The 19,291-nt window shown below is 40.2% G+C and overlaps 1 protein-coding gene across 4 annotated transcripts; it reads left to right on the plus strand.

Moving 5' to 3' along the window:
• The first annotated feature begins 13,630 nt into the window (after positions 1–13,630).
• Positions 13,631–19,282, plus strand: LOC135639133 (AT-hook motif nuclear-localized protein 9-like). Of its 4 annotated transcripts, XM_065152909.1 has the most exons (7): positions 13,631–13,728; positions 13,836–14,090; positions 14,167–14,742; positions 15,382–15,449; positions 16,253–16,384; positions 18,269–18,430; positions 18,780–19,282. In XM_065152909.1, exons 3-7 carry the CDS (start codon positions 14,283–14,285, stop codon positions 19,011–19,013), a joined length of 1,056 nt encoding a protein of 351 aa, XP_065008981.1. In that variant the 5' UTR covers positions 13,631–13,728; positions 13,836–14,090; positions 14,167–14,282; the 3' UTR covers positions 19,014–19,282. The 4 variants fall into 4 exon arrangements, with proteins under 4 accessions (XP_065008981.1, XP_065008983.1, XP_065008980.1 ...); XM_065152911.1 differs by having other exon boundaries at positions 13,683–14,090; positions 18,873–19,282; XM_065152908.1 differs by having other exon boundaries at positions 13,687–14,090.
• Positions 19,283–19,291: the final 9 nt, after the last annotated feature.

The raw sequence follows: 19,291 nt of genomic DNA on the forward strand, positions 1-19,291 counted from the left end.
AGTCTAAAAATATCTCATCCTGGGTCTTCAATGTACGACTGGTGCCACCGCTTGTAGCCTGACACTCGGTGGTACCACCTCCCAGTCTGGTGGTACTACTACCTAAGAGACTATGTCTGGGCAGTACCATCGCCCGATAGCCTCGGAGACTGAGTTTGGGCGGTACCACTGCCCAGACTAGTGGTACCATCGCCTAACATAATCTCAGAGATTGTGCCACGACGGTTCCATCTGTTAGGTCACTGTTTGGACCTTTCACTTGGCCCAATATAACCCAAACTTGGGCCTAGTTAGCCCCTAATTGAGTTAGTCTAATTAAATTTTAAACCAACTCAATTATACTCTAAACTAACTCAATCTAAACATAATTGATTATAAGCGAATCCTTTGTTGTCCGGCATGTCATTGGTTCTTCCGGCGCTTTGTTCGATCATTGAGTGCATCGTCCTCTCCTTCGATGTATTGCTCAATCAGCATATTGTCTTCTCATAACATCTGATCTCCTTTGCGTAATATCCAATCTTCTTGGCTTAATGCCTAAATTCATGGATCGAAACCTTCTATCGACATGTTGACCGATCCTTCAGCTCAACGTCCAATCTTTTAACATGTTTACTCTGCCCAGCATCTAATTCCTCCTATTTTAATCGATTTGTCTCCTCTAATCGAAACTAGTCTTGCGTCACTCAAATGCATATTAAATAAACACTATCAATTGGTTTCATTATCAAAATCTGATATTCAACACGTATATATTATGGGTTAAAAAAAAGATTCATTATAAAAATATGTCCTTCGTGTATAGACTTTAGTTAATGAATCAATAATAACTAAAATGGTGCTAGGTTCCCAATTGATACTTTTTGTTTTTATATTTTTTCCTCTAACAAATAAGTAGTTTATCTTAATGTGATTGGAATGACTTGAGCACTTATTATTCTTTGAAAAAAATTAATATAGTATTATCATAAAATATCATCAAGGACTTGGTAATTAAATCGATGATACAAAGTCTTCAGATGAAATTCTATAACTATAATGCTTAATTTGTAGCCTCAAAATATTTCAGAAATTCAACTTTTGATGATATAATAATATATTGCTTAGTATTATTTTTGTAAAAGTTATCCTGCCGAGTACAAAAAAAAAGATATACCTTAAAGTGGACTTCCTATTATCGTGGTAACCCTTAATTAGCTTCTAAAAATCTTGTCACTTTTAGTTAATTGGACCTTATATAAATGAGCATATAATCTTTCATCCCTTACAGATATTATATTATTTTTTTTACTATTTTTCAATACTCTATTCCTAGGTTACTTGAGTATCTACCTAATATTCCAACTACCAAATTTGAACATTTGGTAGACTTCTAATTACACATGTACGAAATATCTTTCCTCTGATTTTTTTTCTCAAGTCATTTTAAGACACTGGCTTAAATTAAAATTTTCATATTTAATTATAGGTGTACCATTCACTTAACAAAGCTATGTATTAAATCTTTCTAAAACTTAGTCAATATTTCTAAAACTTAGTCAATATATCTTTTTTTGAGACGGTTCTAGTAATTTTTGAAATTGATCTCTTTGCTAATAATATAAGTTATCTATGCTAATACTATAAGTTATCTCAGTCATATCAACTATATAAATTTTTTTTACGAGAAAGTTTCTAATTTCGTGCAATAAACCAAGATCACTATTAATAAGTAGGATATACAAAACTAAAATAATAAACTTACTCTAACTAACCTTTTAGATATGTACATTGATCAATAACATTTTTATTAAGTATGCAGAAAGTAATATTATCATGAAACTTTATATATTATTATCTAGAAACTTATTTAAGGTATTTCTTAAGTTTAGAAACTAAATTTTCTTTTCTCCTTTTTTTCGAGTTGCTCCATATAAATATTTTTCCTTTTTGCGAACGCTTTTAGTTGTTCTATATAAATTTTTTCATCTAAATTTTTTTCAGAAAAGTTATTTTCACATTCATCTAATATAAATTAAGATCATAATAAGCTAGTAAGGCCATAACAATTCTTAATGAGTTATTTTTTGAAACTAAAGAAAATATTGTATTATAATCAATGTTTTCTTCCCGAGTAAATCTTTAGCTACAAGTTTAGCTTTATATCATTTTATATTATCTTTCGAGTACAGTTTAGTCTTAAAGACTCATTTACAATGGACTCTTTTATAATTATTAGATAATGCGATAAGTTCCTAAACACCATTTTGGTTCATTAATTTTAACTCTTTTTTTATGATATCATATCATTTTACAAAATTATTACTATTCAAAGCCTTTGAAAATATCAAATGGTCATTTTTTTTATTTTTATATTATAATCTAATTCTTATATATATGCCACATAATTATTAGAAATGATGTGTCTCTTTTCTCTTTAACATCTATCGATTATGGTTATTCTACAAGTTCATCAAGAATGATATTTTCATCATATAAAAGTTTTTCAATACCATCATGTTATTCATTTTTCTTAATTTGTTCAGTAATTTGAGGAACAATGACTTTTCTCCTATTGGTTTTACCATTTTTCAAAAATCTTATATTATCAAACTCAACTATTCTTGTACTATAGTTAGGAGAATAAAATCTATACTTCTTAGATTTTTCTGGATAATTAATGAAATATCCAAAAATAGTTCTTGATCTAACTTCTTTTCATATTTGTTAAAAACTCTTATCTCTCCTACACAACCTCAAATATATAAATGTCTTAAATTGAATTTCTTACCAATCCATGACTGAATGGAGTTGATTATACTGATTTATTGGGGACTCTATTCAAGATATATATAGCAATATTTAGAGCTTCACTCCACGTAGAGTTAGGTATAAAGAAAAAAACTCATCATACTTCTAACTATATCCATAAGGGTATAATTGTACCTTTAAACAATATGACACTTCTGATAATGAATATTGAGTATAAATATCTTATTTTTTTAAGAATTTAGTAAACGATTTTTTTTAAGAATTTAGTAAACGAACAAGGATTTCGACTTAATTCATCATATTGATCATAGAATTTATCACCCCTATCTAACATCAGAATTTTGGCATTTCTATTTAGTTATCTCTCAACTTCATATATGTACACCTCAATGATGTCAACATCATAAGATTTTTCATGTATCAATTATATATATTTATATCTTAAAAAGTCGATAATAAAATATCTTTCTCTATTAAAACATAAAATGTAGAGCAATTCACAAATATTAGTTTGTATAATCTCAAGGAGTTTTTTTCTTCTTATAATATTTTTCTTGATGTGTTTGGTTTACTTTCATTTAATGCAATCTATACACATATAAAAAACAGCAAGGTTTAGATTTTTTAAAATTATATCTTTTACTAGTCTCTCAATCTTTTCTTTCGAGATATGTCCCAAATGTGTATGCTACAAGTTGGAGGAATTTTTATTAATGGAACTATGTTTTATTCCAATATCCAATTACAGGGTTGTCAAAGTTTCTTTTAACTCAGGATTCAAATTAATTCCATATAAGCTATTATGTAGAATGTAGAACTAACTTTTATTGAACTATAAAAATATTAAGTTTTTTAAAACCAAAAGAAAGAATGTACCCTAATTTATCCAATTTAGAAATAAAAACTAAATATTTAAAAAATAAAGGAATGTAAAAAAGTATATTTAAGAGCCATCATCAAGTGATTTTTCTTGAGATGTAAGTAATAAGTTCTTGCTACTGCCACGTTTGTTTTGAGATAATTTTTTTATAATAATAAATCTTTTAATTATTTTTAACTTCTGAATTAAAATAAATCCATACAAATTATTAGTAATATAAGTCAAAGAATCAAAATATATTTGCCAACTATTAGAAAGGATTTCAATAATGTTTGATTTAAAATATACAAAGGTAAATGTTCTATCTCAGTTTTTGAACCCAGCATTATATTTAACATAATGATTCTTCACATATTCTTTCTTCTAAAACAAACGTGACACTTTATTGTGAATATTTTTTTTCTGAGTAAAATTTTTAAATCCAATGAGCTTCTTTGGTGGATAATACTTTATCTTTCTTTTTTTATTACTAGATCCTTGAGAACCATTGAAAATATCATGATTTTTTTTTGCTTTAATCTTAATTCCTCCTCCACACACTTATTAGTTAATTCATTCAAGTTTCATCGATTTTTATTTATATTATAATAGATCTTGAATGACCCAAATTATGAAGAAAATGAATTAAAAGTAAATTACATAAGAAAAGACTCCAACATTGATACATTAAGGTATTAAGCTTAGCAACTTTATTTACCATATAGAGAATATAATTTTTAATTCCTCTAGTATCATTATATTGAGCTGAAGTTAATTTTTTCATCAAGGTATCTTGAAATGCTTTTCAATAATTTTTAAGTATTCCACTATACTATTTGTTAATAAATTATTGATATTATTTGTAATTATTATTCTTATGAACATCAAATTAAATCTATTAGATCTTTTCTAAATATTTATTTCATTTACTTGTTTCATAATAATATTAATAAGCAATACAGGATAATAAGATCTAATTCTCAACTATAAACTAGGATGTTAGATGCTTGAGTATATAAGAAAAGAGAAAGAATTACTGAAATTATAAAATAAAAATAATATTAATGATTTTAGTTTTTAAATTATGATAAATTATTGATATTATCTACATTTCTTGCTTGAGTAAAATATTGACATATCTATTATTTACTTAAAACTATAATTATGAAGAGCTAATACTACCCGTATATCTTAGTGTTATTACCTTTAGGTATATAATCCTAATTTACGTGGCTACTAAAATAATATTATCCTTCCCCACCATATAAGTAATTAAAGAAGAATCTCCTTTAAGATTATCAAAATCTCTTAATTATGGGTGTAATTCATGTTATTTTGATGATCATAAAATTAATAAAAATATAAAATAAATAATAGATCATTTATTATAACATACATCTATAAGTCTACTAGGCCATTTTGGTGGGTACCAATCATATAAAACCTATAGATATAAATTATAAATAATATTTATTTAATTCTTAATTATATTATTATGTAAATTTTATTTAATAAAAAAATCAATAATTAAACATAAATTTTAATAAGCACAATAAGATAATAGCAACAATCAAGAATAAATATCATGCTTTCATGTAAAAAATAATAATATTTTATAATAACCACATAAATATCTAAAATAATAATAATCAAAATTTTTAAATAACATAAGCAATTAAATTTGACAATAATAAATTATGTCACATGGATAATAATAAAATATCTATCATTTATTTTCCATTTAATTTTGATAAAATTATTTATCAGATTTAATGACATTATTTTTTTATTATTAAATTATCACTGTTGGAAGAATAATGTCATAGCAGAAGGGTAAAAGAATAAAGGATATTAGCTAAAAATAAGCAACATAAAAGGGTAAAATTGGAATTTTGCTGGCCAAGGATGTTATTTGGAAATAGGCAACTCATGAGGACAAAATTGGAATTCTAATGATTGAGGACATCGGTCAAAAATAGTTAATTTTGAAGGGCAAAACTGGCAAAATGGAACCAAAGGATATAATTAGAAGGGGTAAAATTGACTTTGGGTGGAGTGGAAACCGTAAATCCCAAGGCCCTCCGGTCTCTGCAGCAGTTTTTGATGTGTTCCACAACCGGCTTCCGCTGACGCTCCTGCCAGCCACCGGCCACGCACGCTCTCCGTGGCCGTCCGACAACTTCCAACATTGCGGCGCATCCTTATAAGGGACCGTCGTCCGCTGCCGCGCAGCAATCTCGTCACCGCGGCCACTCCGTCGTATGATCGTCACGTGCCACATCCCATCGATCGCCGCCGTTGCATGGTCAATTGTGGCCGGTTCCTCAATGCGACGCCCGCATCGACGCTGAAACCCAAAGCAGATCCTTCACCGATATGGCTACCGGTTTCCTGACCCGTACCACTGTCTACTGCTGCCTAAACTTCATAGCCGCCAGTGCCGGCACACATCAGCGGTCGGGGTCCTACTACCGTGACGCTCGAGCCGTTGTCGGCAGTCGCCCACAGCAGGGGCGCCGCACACCAGCAGAGTAGCCATAGGAGACCGTCGCCCGTCATAGCGCCGCCGCATGCAGCAACGCTACGACCCAAAGCAGCCGTTGCCCATGGCCGGGCCAGCGACCACAGTAGGTCGTCGACCGATCGCTGGGCTGCCTCCGACAGCAGCGATGACCCCACCACATGCAGCAGGCCGTCGCACCCCACTGCAGCGACTGTCGACCAATCGTCGCACCTTCAATGACAAAATGCTGCTGACAGAAGTCCGCGGTTCAAACAAGCATGGCTTTCTAACATAGTTTCACCCGCGTTGCATCGTTTGCAAGCACACAATGAGCACGGAGGGGTAGACTTACCAATCGAACGTTAGATTAATTCAAAAACAACGTTAATCCGATATTAAAATAATAATTTAAAAGATTAATATGATCTAAACTTTTTTTTATGATTTAAGATAATTAGATTTCATTAACTTATGATCTGGATACCAATTGTTAGAAAATAAATCTTAATACGAAAATATTAATGCGAAGGATTCAAATCTAATCTATCTTATATCTGAAAAAAAAAAAAAGGCTCTTTATTCTGCATGCATATGTCGAATCATATACCTCGATGTTATTATGCCTTCAATCCCTACATAGAGCTACACCCCTTTGCCTCTTTCTCTTACCTTCTATAAGGTCATTATAATTGATAGAGTTGTGTTCTCAAAGTGTATATAAAACATAATAAGCTTTGCTTCTTTATAGGTGAGAGAAGGAAGAATCTTTTCTCCCCAAAGTACAAGACGAGCTTTAGGAGCAAGAGCTCGGGCTCCTTTCTGTCGACTCAGTGACATCCACCCTATGACTATTAAGTCTCTGGGTCAGAGATCGAGTCAAGTCCTATAGGGTTTCTGCGATTCAAGTCGATCAAGGACTAAGTTCTAGAAATGAAATTTTTGATATTCCCTTTCATTAAGATCTCAGAATAAAATTTAATGATTATCTTTAATATATCTTCTCAGTTAGGTTATGGGTGACAGATATAATTTACAGTCGTGTCTTACTCGATTAGAAGAATGTGGAAACAACATCTCGATGTCCAAAAACCTCGTGTCAGGAACTTTTCAGTAACTTGGCCACTAAATCATGGCATGACAGGTGACGAGGAAGATGGGATAAGGCGTAGATGTTAGTGTCAAGAGACATATAGGCAGGTGGAAGACGTCTCAGCCACTTCTCCTGTGGGCAATCTTTGCAGCCATCATGAGTCCCACTCGTAATGCTTCTTGTCTGCTTTCATATGTAGCGGCCATAGAATCATCCTTCGAGGGTTGATGTCAACAATACTCTCCTACTCTTAGCTTCACTTTCTTCCTTATCTAATGGGCATATGATCTCAGAACTCATCATAGAGGCAGTCATTTGCACATGCAGATATGTGTGCAGTTTGATATGGATAGTAATTACGATAAGACTCGACTGACGTCAGCCGACGCCTCACGCCTAGATCGACGCGACTGTACTCGGTCAACCGAATCGGAACACTGGCCGAGACACATTAACACATACTCAGGCTCGGTTCTTCACGCCACGCCAACCCCCATGTCAAACGCTATCAGCCTGCCTCCTGCAGGCGGGCACATCAAGTAACATCAAACTCTCCTATAAATACCCTTGCATCCTAAACGGAAAAGCAGAGACAGAAGGGTGGAGACAGAAGGGCGAGATACACACAAACACTTCTTCATCCGAAACCCCCTCCACATCTTCCTCTAACTTGATCATCGGAGGGGTTGGGTCGAGCTTCCCGACCCGACCTTTGTGCAGGTGCGAAGCTGAGGGTCCCCGCCAGACGCGCGGACGACGAGCCCCTGCCCGGAGGAGACGGCGACCCCGTCCCAATCGGACCATCACACCGGACTTGCGGGCTCGAGGCACACCCCGGGAGATCCCCGTCGTCCGGACCCGAACCGAGCCACGTTGGCCCCGAGGCCACGGCTCCCAGGTTGGTTACCGCAACATTTTGGTGCTAGAAGGAGGGCCCGGAATGTCGGGTGATCACCCGAATGGCTCACATTGCCCGAGCCCACCTGAGGGCGGCTTGCCCGCTTGAGTCGTGTCCCTCGGCCCGAGCCATGTCCCTCGGTCGTAGACTGCCAAGCCCACCTTAGGGTGGCTTGCCTGCCTGAGTCGTGTCTCTCGGCCCGAGCCACGTCCCTTGGTCATAGATTGCCGAGTCCACCTCAACGCGGCTTGCCCGCCTGAGTCACATCCTTTGGCCTTTGCCATATCCCTCGGCCACATATTGCCGAGCCCACCTCAGGGTGGCTTGCCCACCTAAGTCATCCTTCGGCCTTTACCAGATCCCTCAGCCACAGATTGCCTAGTCTACCTTAACGCGGCCTGCCCGCCTGAGTCACATCCCTCGGCATTTGCCAGACCCCTCGGCCACAGATTGCCGAGCCCACCTCAGCGCGGCTTGCCCGCCTGAGTAGTGTCCCTCGACCCGAGCCATGTCCCTTGGCCATGGATTGCCCTAGTCCACCTTAGCGCGGCTTGCCCACCCTGAGTCGTGTCCCTCGGCCCGAGCCATGTCCCTCGGCCATGGATTGCCCTAGTCCACCTTAGCGCGGCTTGCCCACCTGAGTCGTGTCCCTCGGCCCGAGCCATGTCCCTCGGCCATGGACTGCCCTAGTCCACCTTAGCGCGGCTTGCCTGCCTGAGTCGGGTGCCTCGGCCCGAGCCACGTCCCTCGGCCATGGACTGCCCTAGTCCACCTCAGCGCGGCCTGCCCGCCCAAGTCACATCCTTCGGCCTTTGCCTAATCCCTCGGACATAGACTGCCCGAGTCCACCTCAGCGCGGCCTGCCCGCCCGAGTCACATCCTTCGGCCTTTGCCTGATCCCTCGGACATAGACTGCCGAGCCCCCCTTAGGGCGGCCTATTGCCCGAGACCACGCCTGTGCGGCTTGCCCACCTGCGTCGTGCTACTCAACCGCATGACGCTCGAGACCACGCCTGCATTGTCTGCCTACTTGCATCGTGCTCCTCGACCGCATGATGCCCGAGATCACACCTGCACGGCTTGCCCACCTGCGTCGTGCTCCTCGGCCCCATGCTCCCCGAGACACACCTGCGCGGCCAGCCCGCCTGCGCCGTGCTCCTCGGCCCCATATTTTCGAGACACACCTTCTCGGCCAGCCCGCCTGCGTCGTGCTCCTCGACAGCATGATGCCCGAGACCACACATGCGCGGCCTGCCCGCCTGCGTCGTGCTCCTCGGCCCCATGCTCTCCGAGACACACCTGCTCAATCAGCCCGCTGCGTCGTGTTCCTCGGCTCCATGCTTCCCGAGATCACACCCACGCGGCTAGCCCGCCTGCATCGTGCTCCTCGGCAGCATGATGCCCGAGACCACACCTGCGCGGCCTACCCGTCTGCGTCGTGCTCCTTGGCCCCATGCTCTCCGAGACACACCTACTCGGCCAGCCCACTTGCGTCGTGCTCCTCGGCTCCATGTTCCCGAGACACACCTACACGGCTAGCCCGCCTGCGTTGTGCTCCTCGACTCCATGTTCCCGAGACACACCTGCACGGCCAGCCCGCCTGTGTCGTGCTCCTCGACGTCATCTTCCCGAGACACACCTGCACAGCCAGCACGCCTGTGTCGTGCTCCTCGGCTCCATTCTCCCCGAGACACACCTGCACGGCTTGCCCGCTTGCGTTGTGTTCCTCGGCTCCTCGACCCTATGCCCCAAGACCACACCTGCGCGGCCAGCCCGCCTGTGCGGCCAGCCCGCCTGCGCGGCTTGCCTGCTTGCGTCTTGCTCCTCGGCTCCTCCACTCCATGCTTCCCGAGATCACACCTGCGCGGCTAACCCGCCTGCGTCGTGCTCCTCGGTTCCATGCTCCCCGAGACTGTGCCTGCGTGGCCAGCCCGTCTAAAAGCTAAAGTCATGCCTCGGACTCCCGTTACAACGTCCGACGCATAGCTTCTTTCCGGGGGGGAATATGATATGGATAGTAATTACGATAAGACTCGGCTGACGTCAGCCGACGCCTCACGTGTAGATCGACGCGACTACACTTGGTCAATCAAACCGGAACACTGGCCGAGGCACATTAACACATACTCAGGCTCGGTTCTTCACGCCACGCCAACCCCCATGTCAGACGCTATTAGCCTGCCTCCTGCAGGCGGGCACATCAGGTAACACCAAACTGCCCTATAAATACTCTTGCATCCTAAATGGAAAAAGGGAGACAGAAGGGCGGGATACATACAAACACTTCTTCATTCGAAACCCCCTCCACATCTTCCTCTAACTTGATCGTCGGAGGGGTCGAGTCGAGCTTCTCGACCCGACCTTTGTGCAGGTGCGAAGCCGAGGGTCCCCGTCGGGCGCGCGGACGACGAGCCCCTGCCCGGAGGAGACGGTGACCCCGTCCCGATCGGACCATCGCACCGGACCGACCCCGCGGGCTCGAGACACGCCCTGGGAGATCCCTGTCGTCCGGACCCAAACCGAGCCGGGTCGACCCTGAGGCCACGGCTCCCAAGTTGCTCACCGCAACACAGTTCATCTTTACTTTGAACATGATGTGCTGTGACTCTTCTGCATCATAAATTCTGCATGTCTTATTCTAATTATTGAAAGGTGCTTGTAAAAGTAACAATGAACAAGAAACAATCATTTCTTTTGCATTTGCATCACCTTCAAGATTAAGACATGAAACAACTCAATGCTGCAATCATGTGGACAGGCCAATTGATCTCATTTGCTAGATTCCAACACAGTGCTTTCTCACAATGAAGCAATAGGTAGAAGTGCAAACATGCCCAACAAAAGGAAAGTATAACCCCTTATACATTTGTAAATATTTATGTATATCAAACCTAAATAAAGGTAGGTTGTTATATAACAATCATCATAATTTTTTTATCAAAATTAATGTGAAAAAGATTTAAATAAAGGGACCCTATCATTATCTGCCCAATCTCACACTTTGTTTTGGGGAGGTTGCTTCTCTCTGGTCATCTTCACCATGAATGTTTCCATTCATGTTTATCCAAAAGGGAAGGGAGTGGTGGTTCCACCAGATGATCTTCTAAGCACAACCTGCCTGCCAAATTGGCCAACAAGTGGCAGAAGTTGCACTCTTGTTTGACTCTTTATATATATATATATATATATATATATATATATATATATATATATATATATATATATATATATATATATATATATATATATATATATATACTTGATGTCTGTTACAAATAAGGTCTTCTGGTTTAGTCAAGAACAATCACCCTTACCAGTCTGTTACCTCTTAGAACTCAAAAAATGAAGTGGGTATCAAAAGATGGTGATTTTTTTTTCCTGCCTTGCAAAATGTAATCAGATTTGGAGGATCTAATCTGCAACTGAATATGTAACTATTTAGTCAACTAGAAGACATGATGTATTTCATAGAAAATAATATAAAACTATTTATACCTTAATATAAAACTATTAGATATGCTTTAAAGCCACTGAGTTCTTAGCAAATAATATAAACCTTAATGGATTATGTGAAACCGTTGATTGTGAAACCTTTACTGTCTTTAAGAGACAGTTCAGCAGCTGTTTGGGAGCATGCTTTAATCCTATAATATTACATAATAATATTTATGCTGCTGTTCCAAGCATTCCTCGTCAAAAGTTGACTTCAACATCTGTATCTTAATATCTTAAACTGAATTTGATTCTTTTTATCTCAGTTCTGAACCAATAAGTTATAAAGCTACGACTGCAGCCTCTTTTCCTGACAAAAATCTAGATTTGTTCTTACAGAAATCTTACTTTAGACTATGGATGATAATATCTCGTGTCCTAAAACTTCTCATGGGATTTCTCTCAATTATACTCTTACTCAGAATCATAATCCGACTTATGTATGCTAAAGCTCAAGATATTTTGTAGTTAAATGTAAGTTTGGCTGCATGATATGATCGGCATCGAGGGAAGGTGGGGCTGAAACTGGAAGCGTACTGTGGCTGTGTTGGTGGACTTCTGGAGCCCGTGAGGCAGAGGCGACACAGACGCCGAGACTCCCCGCGTCATGTTGCGCTGCAAAAGCTGCGCCGGTCTCGCCCCCACCGAGTCGCTGCAAGCGATGACGCAGGCCCCGACGCCCCCATTTAAGCCTCTCTGTGGGCGCTCCGAACTCGGAACACTGGGAGAGCTCGACGCTTCGCGCCGGGTCGGGACTCGGATCGGCGTGGCTGGCTCGGCGCCGCTTCCCTGGCCCGTCCGTCCCGCATCGGACGGCTCGGGTGGCCTCGCCTCGTCGCCCTCGGCGATGCCCTCGCCGCCCAGCTTCGAGAGCCGCAATACCGGCCTCGCGAGTGGATGGATAGTCGTGGGACCCACTCAAGGCATGACAGGTAATTTCGTCGGTATTTTGTTCATCGGTAGTAAAAGTTTTGCTGAGCCGACGGAGCACCCTCTCAACACGACGGACGGCGCAGAAAGCCTGTGAATGCATTCGATCTTGGCTCTCCATCTGCCTTAAGATCTGCAAAAGGATGGAGTTGGACGGTTGATATGACATCCGCAGGCACCGCTTTATCCATGCAATTTGATTGCTTAGATTACATCGAGGTGGACCTTAGCTGGCGGGGCCCAAAGAGACGGGCCACCGCTCCAGTCCCCTCGCGTACATTAAAGCTGGTGGGTCCCAGAGGCGGCGGGAGTCTGCTGCCTCGGAGCGAGCAGCAAAGACGTCGAGAGCCAATCATCTCAGGTTCGTTCCTTTGGATAATATCGCTCACTCTCTTGGGCGATTTCTCGGAAAAAAAAATCAATTTTAGATTTTTATAAGAACGTTCTAATTTAAAAAAATTAGATAATATATATTTTTTAAATGATCATCCTACCTTTATAAACCATCACTCTTGGATTACCGAAATCTCTCTTTTGTTCAATTGATTACTCTATATGTAATTTAACCTTGTTATTCCCTTCTTTCTCTCTCCCCCTCCTTATGTTCATAAGGGATGGCTCCATTGGCTAATCCTTCCCTTGATCATTTGTGCATTAGTACTCGAGTTGACCTCATCGACGATCTCTTTTCACGTATGTAAGTAAGTTTTATTGGTCATCCTCCTCCCCTCTCATAGTCATATATGACTCCAAGTGGATAGATCTTATCGATCGTCTTCTTTCCCTTTCTTAATCGATTGCTCCCCAAACTTTTCTCTGTATATAAATATTCTTCGTTATTCATCATCTTTTTTGTTCGAGTGGGTCTCTTGGTCTAAAAATGATGCAAGATGACAAAAATGACGTATAGAGAAGGAGGTGACAATGATTTGGACGGGGTAACATATAAAATATTTTACATGGTAGAGATATTTTTTGAGAAGTTTTCAGCAGTACTCGATGGAAAAAATTTAAACTTAGGGGATTTTATGAAAATTCGTCTTTTTTTTAATATTTATTTAATTTGTATTTTGTGTTCTTAAATAAAAGCTGGTTTTGTAATTATCCTATCAGCACCGTATCTACCGTACTCCGCACAGTCTCTCGCTCTCCTCCCCGCTTCTCTCTCTTTCTGCACTCTTGAGACGCGAGAATGAGCAAGAATAGTAAGACGGCAGCTGTTTCCTACTTCCGTTCTCCTTGATTTCTCTCCCTCATTTATGACTCTGAGCTCTGTCTTCTGCTTCTCCCGCTGACCCCTTTCTTTCTCTAGAAACATTTGCACGGTTAGAGGAGAAGAGGAGGAGAGGGAAGTTCAAGAAGCTAGGGTTTCCGAGTAATCGTCCGGGGATTTAACTGCACGGTTTCCTTATCTGGACCCGTCCACCAATCCGCTCCGAGCCTAGGGTCTCCCATTCTTGCGAAAGAAGGAAGCTTTCGAGCCTCTCGCTTTCTCTGCACCGTGTGTTGGCGTTTTCTGCGTTAAAGAAGAGAAGAGGAGAGATAAAAGAGTGGAAAAGAGATAAAGGTGGGGTTTTGCTAGTTGGATGAAGCTGAAATGACCTTTGCCACTGCTTATCTCTACCGCTTCTCTGTCTTTTCAGCTAGGCATCGTCTTCGGGGCTCCTCCTCCTGATCCGAGCCCTAAAATTCGGATCTTGGGTGGTTCGGGTAGGTTTTTCGCGTTTACAGTGTCGAGAGAGGGAGGGACAGCTCCTGCATGGACGGGAGAGATGCCATGGCCATCTCCGGCCCATCCTCGTATTACATGGCGCATAGAGGAATTCCTGGTCCCGGTGCTGGTTCGCAGCCTGGGCTGCATGGAGCGACGCAGCCCGGGGTTCGGTCGATGCTAAACCCCGGCTCGAGTCTGGCCGTGCCGTCCTCCGGGGTTAGTTCAGCAGCGTTTCAGGTGGAGTCTCCGCCAGCGGTCTCATCCCACGGCGGCGGCGGAGGTGGTGGCCAGGGCGAAGGAGGCAGCCAGGTGGAGCCGGTAAAGAGGAAGAGGGGAAGGCCGAGAAAGTATGGGCCAGACGGGAGTGTAGCTCTGGCTCTCTCGCCTATTTCGTCGTCCGCTCCTCCAGACACAGTGACTGGGTCAGGGTCTGGCGCTCCTGCGCAGAAGCGGGGAAGAGGGCGGCCGCCCGGCACTGGAAGGAAGCAGCAGTTAGCATCATTGGGTGGGTTAAAGATCTCTCTTTTGGCTTTCGTTTGCGAAAGAAGCTCGCTACCTTCTTATGTCCAGTGCCTCTTTGTTGGATGAGCCGAAAGATGCAATGCTACTTTTGTCTGATATGAAGTATGAATCATTTCAATTTGAGCTTTGAGCTTTTGGAGATTCATGGTTCTATTACCAGTGCTAGTACGTATGAGAATCTTAATTGCAGCAACGAAAGGAATCTAATACCATTGCCGTATATTTGTAGCTGCTTCAAAAGATAAATTATTTAAGGCGCTGTGTCTGTGATCAGGGAGATCACCATGTCGTCTCTACTTAAATAAGTTATCGCTCTTTTCCTTCCGTCTCAGGAACTAATTGGTTATGGTGGATACTGTCAGGTTCAAGAATATTATAATAGCTTTTTGTTGGGCATGAGGGAATGTTTTCTATTATTTAATTGCTGTAAAAATTGTATGAAGAATTCTTTGAGTTTAAATAATCGTGCAATCATTCTAATGGTTCATAAGTTAAGGGATGCTCATTAACTATACTTTCTAGAACATTGGTTTGGGTTTATTTTTAAGTGGTTTATCTTTATATGCCACTTGAACTGCCAGATTAGCATCTAAAACCTTCTTTGCTTGCTGCCTTTCGAAAGGTGAATGGGTTGCCGGTTCAGCTGGAATGGGTTTTACACCACATGTCATAACAATTGCAGAAGGAGAGGTATGAATTTTATTGATCTTTTTTAAAATGGACTTTGGATCTATTGGTTATGATTTGACTTCCTAGTTAATTCCCAAAACCGCAGATAATTCCATTATTTGTGCTTGTTGAAACACATTGCTTATTTGAATCAAGACAAACATTGTTTAATGATTTTTGTTTCCTGTGGACTGGTGAAATAGTTATTGTCTGCTTATGTTTATGTGCAACTTTTTATACCCTAAATCTGAAGCATGTTGTGGTAATGTCATCTACTTTAGGTACCCAAACCCAACTTGAGTATTGAGTATGTGTTTTTCTTCCTTGTACCCATTCCATCCAATTAATGGTTACACTAATTTGGCTTAAGCAGGTCAGGTAGGTGTGAGTAACCAGAAGAGCCTGACCTATTATCTAGGACTGAGAATGGTAGGTGCACACAAAATTTACCATATTTGAACCAAGGCCCAGCTAGTTACATAGATAACCTAAACTCATTGAATACTTGACTCGGTTATTTTGTTCTTATGCTAATACCCATTTGAAACTTGAGTAACTAATATAGCTTAAAAAGGTCAGTCAGGCACTAGTACTTTAAAAAAGCCAACCCACTGACATCCCTGACTAATGAATGGAAGTTTTGTACTTTACTTGCCACTGTTGTTAGGTTCAAGTATTAAGCTCTGTGAATTTAGCTTGATTTATGTTGAAGCATTTTCATATCTGCTTTTATGTGTAGCATAGTCCTCTGTGATATTTTTTCCCTTGTTCAACAGACATGGTGGTACATGGTTATGATATTTATATTAATTGTTCTTATGCAGGACATTGCTGCAAAAATTATGTCATTTTCACAGCAGGGACCAAGGGCTGTCTGTATCCTCTCAGCAAATGGTGCTGTGTCTGCTGTGACCCTTCGGCAATCTGCAACTTCTGGCGGCACAGTCACTTATGAGGTTAAGTTCTTTTAATTTTTTTTCCTGGAGCATTTATGTCACTTTTTATATCAATTCTAATATTTTTTTAAGCACTGTTGTGGTTTGCTTATATGACTTAAACTTGGAAGACGCATTTTACAAAAGTACTGATAGTGTGCATATCTTGTAGTTGAAATTAGAAATGTTCAAAAGTTTTTGATAGTGGATATGCTTTTGTCCTCAAATGTAAGTTCAATTTACTGAGTGAATAATCTGTGTCGGTTGCTGTTTAAATTGGGTGATAGAGATGAAGTGCTTTGAGTACTACAAGAACAAATTGTGAATTTTATACATAATTCTGGAAAGAAAAGAACCTATACCAGTTTATGCTCTAACGACAGGATCTGGTGTAACTTGATGATTTTGTTACAAATGGCTTGTTAAAAGTATTATTATCCTTTCCTTTCTAAGAGACTCACCTGACTTGTAATAATTCCAAGAACCTCAGTGCTTTCATTTGCAAGATATTTTTGACCAGTTATCTATGTCATCAATGAAGGTAGTTCTCGTAACAGTACTTTTCTTTTGATACTGCAGCTTGAAAATGAGAGTTAATGGGATGGCTTCTGTTGTATGACATAAGATAATATTTTGTGATTATGTTATGATCTCTATTCTTCAATTATACTCTTAAAAAGAAGAATGGTACTAAATATTGATATGATCTAGAGAAGTTAAACTTGAATACCCAGGGAAATAAAAGGAAACATTTATTTAATTTTATTTGGCACATTTATTTTAATTTTAATTTCGAAAGACCTCAGTCTTTCGAAATATTACTGGTAAATAGTTTTGATTCTGCCCATCCGTTTGTGAAAAACAACATTCACTGGTAGAAGAAAAAAAGGTGCACTATTAGCCAATTAGTATATCCAGTGCCATCCCAAGTGTCTGCTCCATCAATTCATTTTAACTCCTAAGATTTACTCAGGGTCAGATGAGAAGGATTTATTTAGATGTTTGCATGGCTCTTTACTGGAAAACAACCTTAACATTAATATCGTTACCTCTAAGCGGCAAATTATTAAACTGTGGTTGAGATTGATATATTGTATTAATTAATTAACAACCTGGAAAAAGCCCACCGGAAGGTAAAATAGTATAGCATGGCTATATGCACAAGCTGGCCCTTTGCTTTTATGTGCAAGTTGATATAGCTGTATCTTCGTCTAGTCTCAACAATTCAAGGCCCAAGTCTCATAAGGAAAGCGACTGATTTATGACAAAAGTGACACTTGACACCTCTAAATCTTTCCAATGTTTAAGTAGGTCAATATCTGAGCTACCAGTTACTTTCTTATGATGCAAATGGTCTTGACTTGTGCAAACCCTAATTGCATGTTTACCTTAATATCTCGAGTTACCTGCCCTCCCTTTTATTTATTGTTCCCTCCTTTTCAAATTCAATGCTTTTATGAAGTTGAAGAATAATGCAAGAAAAATAGGAAATCGAATATGGAAGAAATTCAGCATTTAGTGAACTTAAGTTGGATAGTTATACTATAATTAACAAGAGATTCTTATTCTTAATAAAATCGGTTGAAACTGCAATAGTGTAATGCTACTAACATGTTGTTTTTGCCCACTGTCATCACAAAATTTTCCTAAATGAGATCTTAGATTGATGGCCATTTGGAGGTTAATGAAGTTTCTTTCTACAACACCACATGTGTTTGCTTTGTGCTTTTGAAGCTTGTTGTATTCTCTGTTTCCAACATGCAATTTTAGTTTTGCCTTGCAATATGATCATAATGTGTTTAGGTTGTAAAAAAAAGGTACAGGGGAACTTTAGCTAAGTTGTTGATCTCCACATTTTCCTGAGTTCATGCTATTTAGCTTATGCAGAATTTTGAACTTGACCAGGGCCGTTTCGAAATACTCTGCTTGTCTGGCTCGTACATGCTGACTGACAATGGTGGATCCCGTAGCAGAACTGGTGGACTGAGCATTTCACTTTCGAGTCCTGATGGCCGGGTAATTGGCGGTGGTGTGGCAGGGCTGCTCATAGCTGCAACCCCTGTACAGGTAACTGCTGTAATCCTTAATAACATTCTCAAGTGTTGGTGTTGTCTGTCCATGTGTGTTCTTGGTGGTATTTGAAGCTCATCTCATACTGATCCATTCCTAGGTTAGCTTTGCCAACATATAAGGCATACAGTGTTGCAACCACATTTTTTCACTGCTGTACCTCTAAATTTGCTTTTCGCTTACCGAGAGATTAAAATGGAAAAAAAGAATAAAAAGTGTTTTCAAATCTTTAATCACATGGATACCTCTGCAATTGAACTCTAATTTTTATCTTCTTTTTCTCGGTACACTGTTCTTACTCCAATGTCAGTTACTTATCTGTTGTATAATCTGCACCTTTGTAAAGGTAATTGTAGGAAGCTTTATTTATGCTGGATCAAAAGCAAAGAACAAAGCAAAAGTCAGCAATGAAACAGGTGCTGAATCTGAACTTCATCAGGTTGGGGATAAGCAAAGTACTCCATACAGTGCGCTTACCAGTCAAAATCTTACCCCTTCTCCGGTCATGGCGGGATGGCCCGGTTCGAGGCAGTTGGATATAAGGAATGCCCACATTGATATCGACTTGACACGAGGATAGCTTGTAATTGTTTACTCAAGTCAAAATGGTGTTTATATGGGTCATCAAGTAGTGACTTGAACAACCACAGGTAGCAACATTCCATGAGACCTGCAGAACTCACATTATTTGCCTGTTTAATCTATCTTATTCTAACATGCTACGACCTCCAGATATCACCCCTCTGATGCTTGCCAGAAGTATTTGTTTTTTTGACTTAAAACTTCTGTATTCAAAGAATCTGGGCTGTGTATCTGCTTAAACTGGCAATGACATGTTATGCTTTGTCATGCTGCTAC

Source organism: Musa acuminata, chromosome BXJ3-5 (assembly GCF_036884655.1).
Source record: "Musa acuminata AAA Group cultivar baxijiao chromosome BXJ3-5, Cavendish_Baxijiao_AAA, whole genome shotgun sequence".
Classification (NCBI taxonomy): domain Eukaryota; kingdom Viridiplantae; phylum Streptophyta; class Magnoliopsida; order Zingiberales; family Musaceae; genus Musa; species Musa acuminata.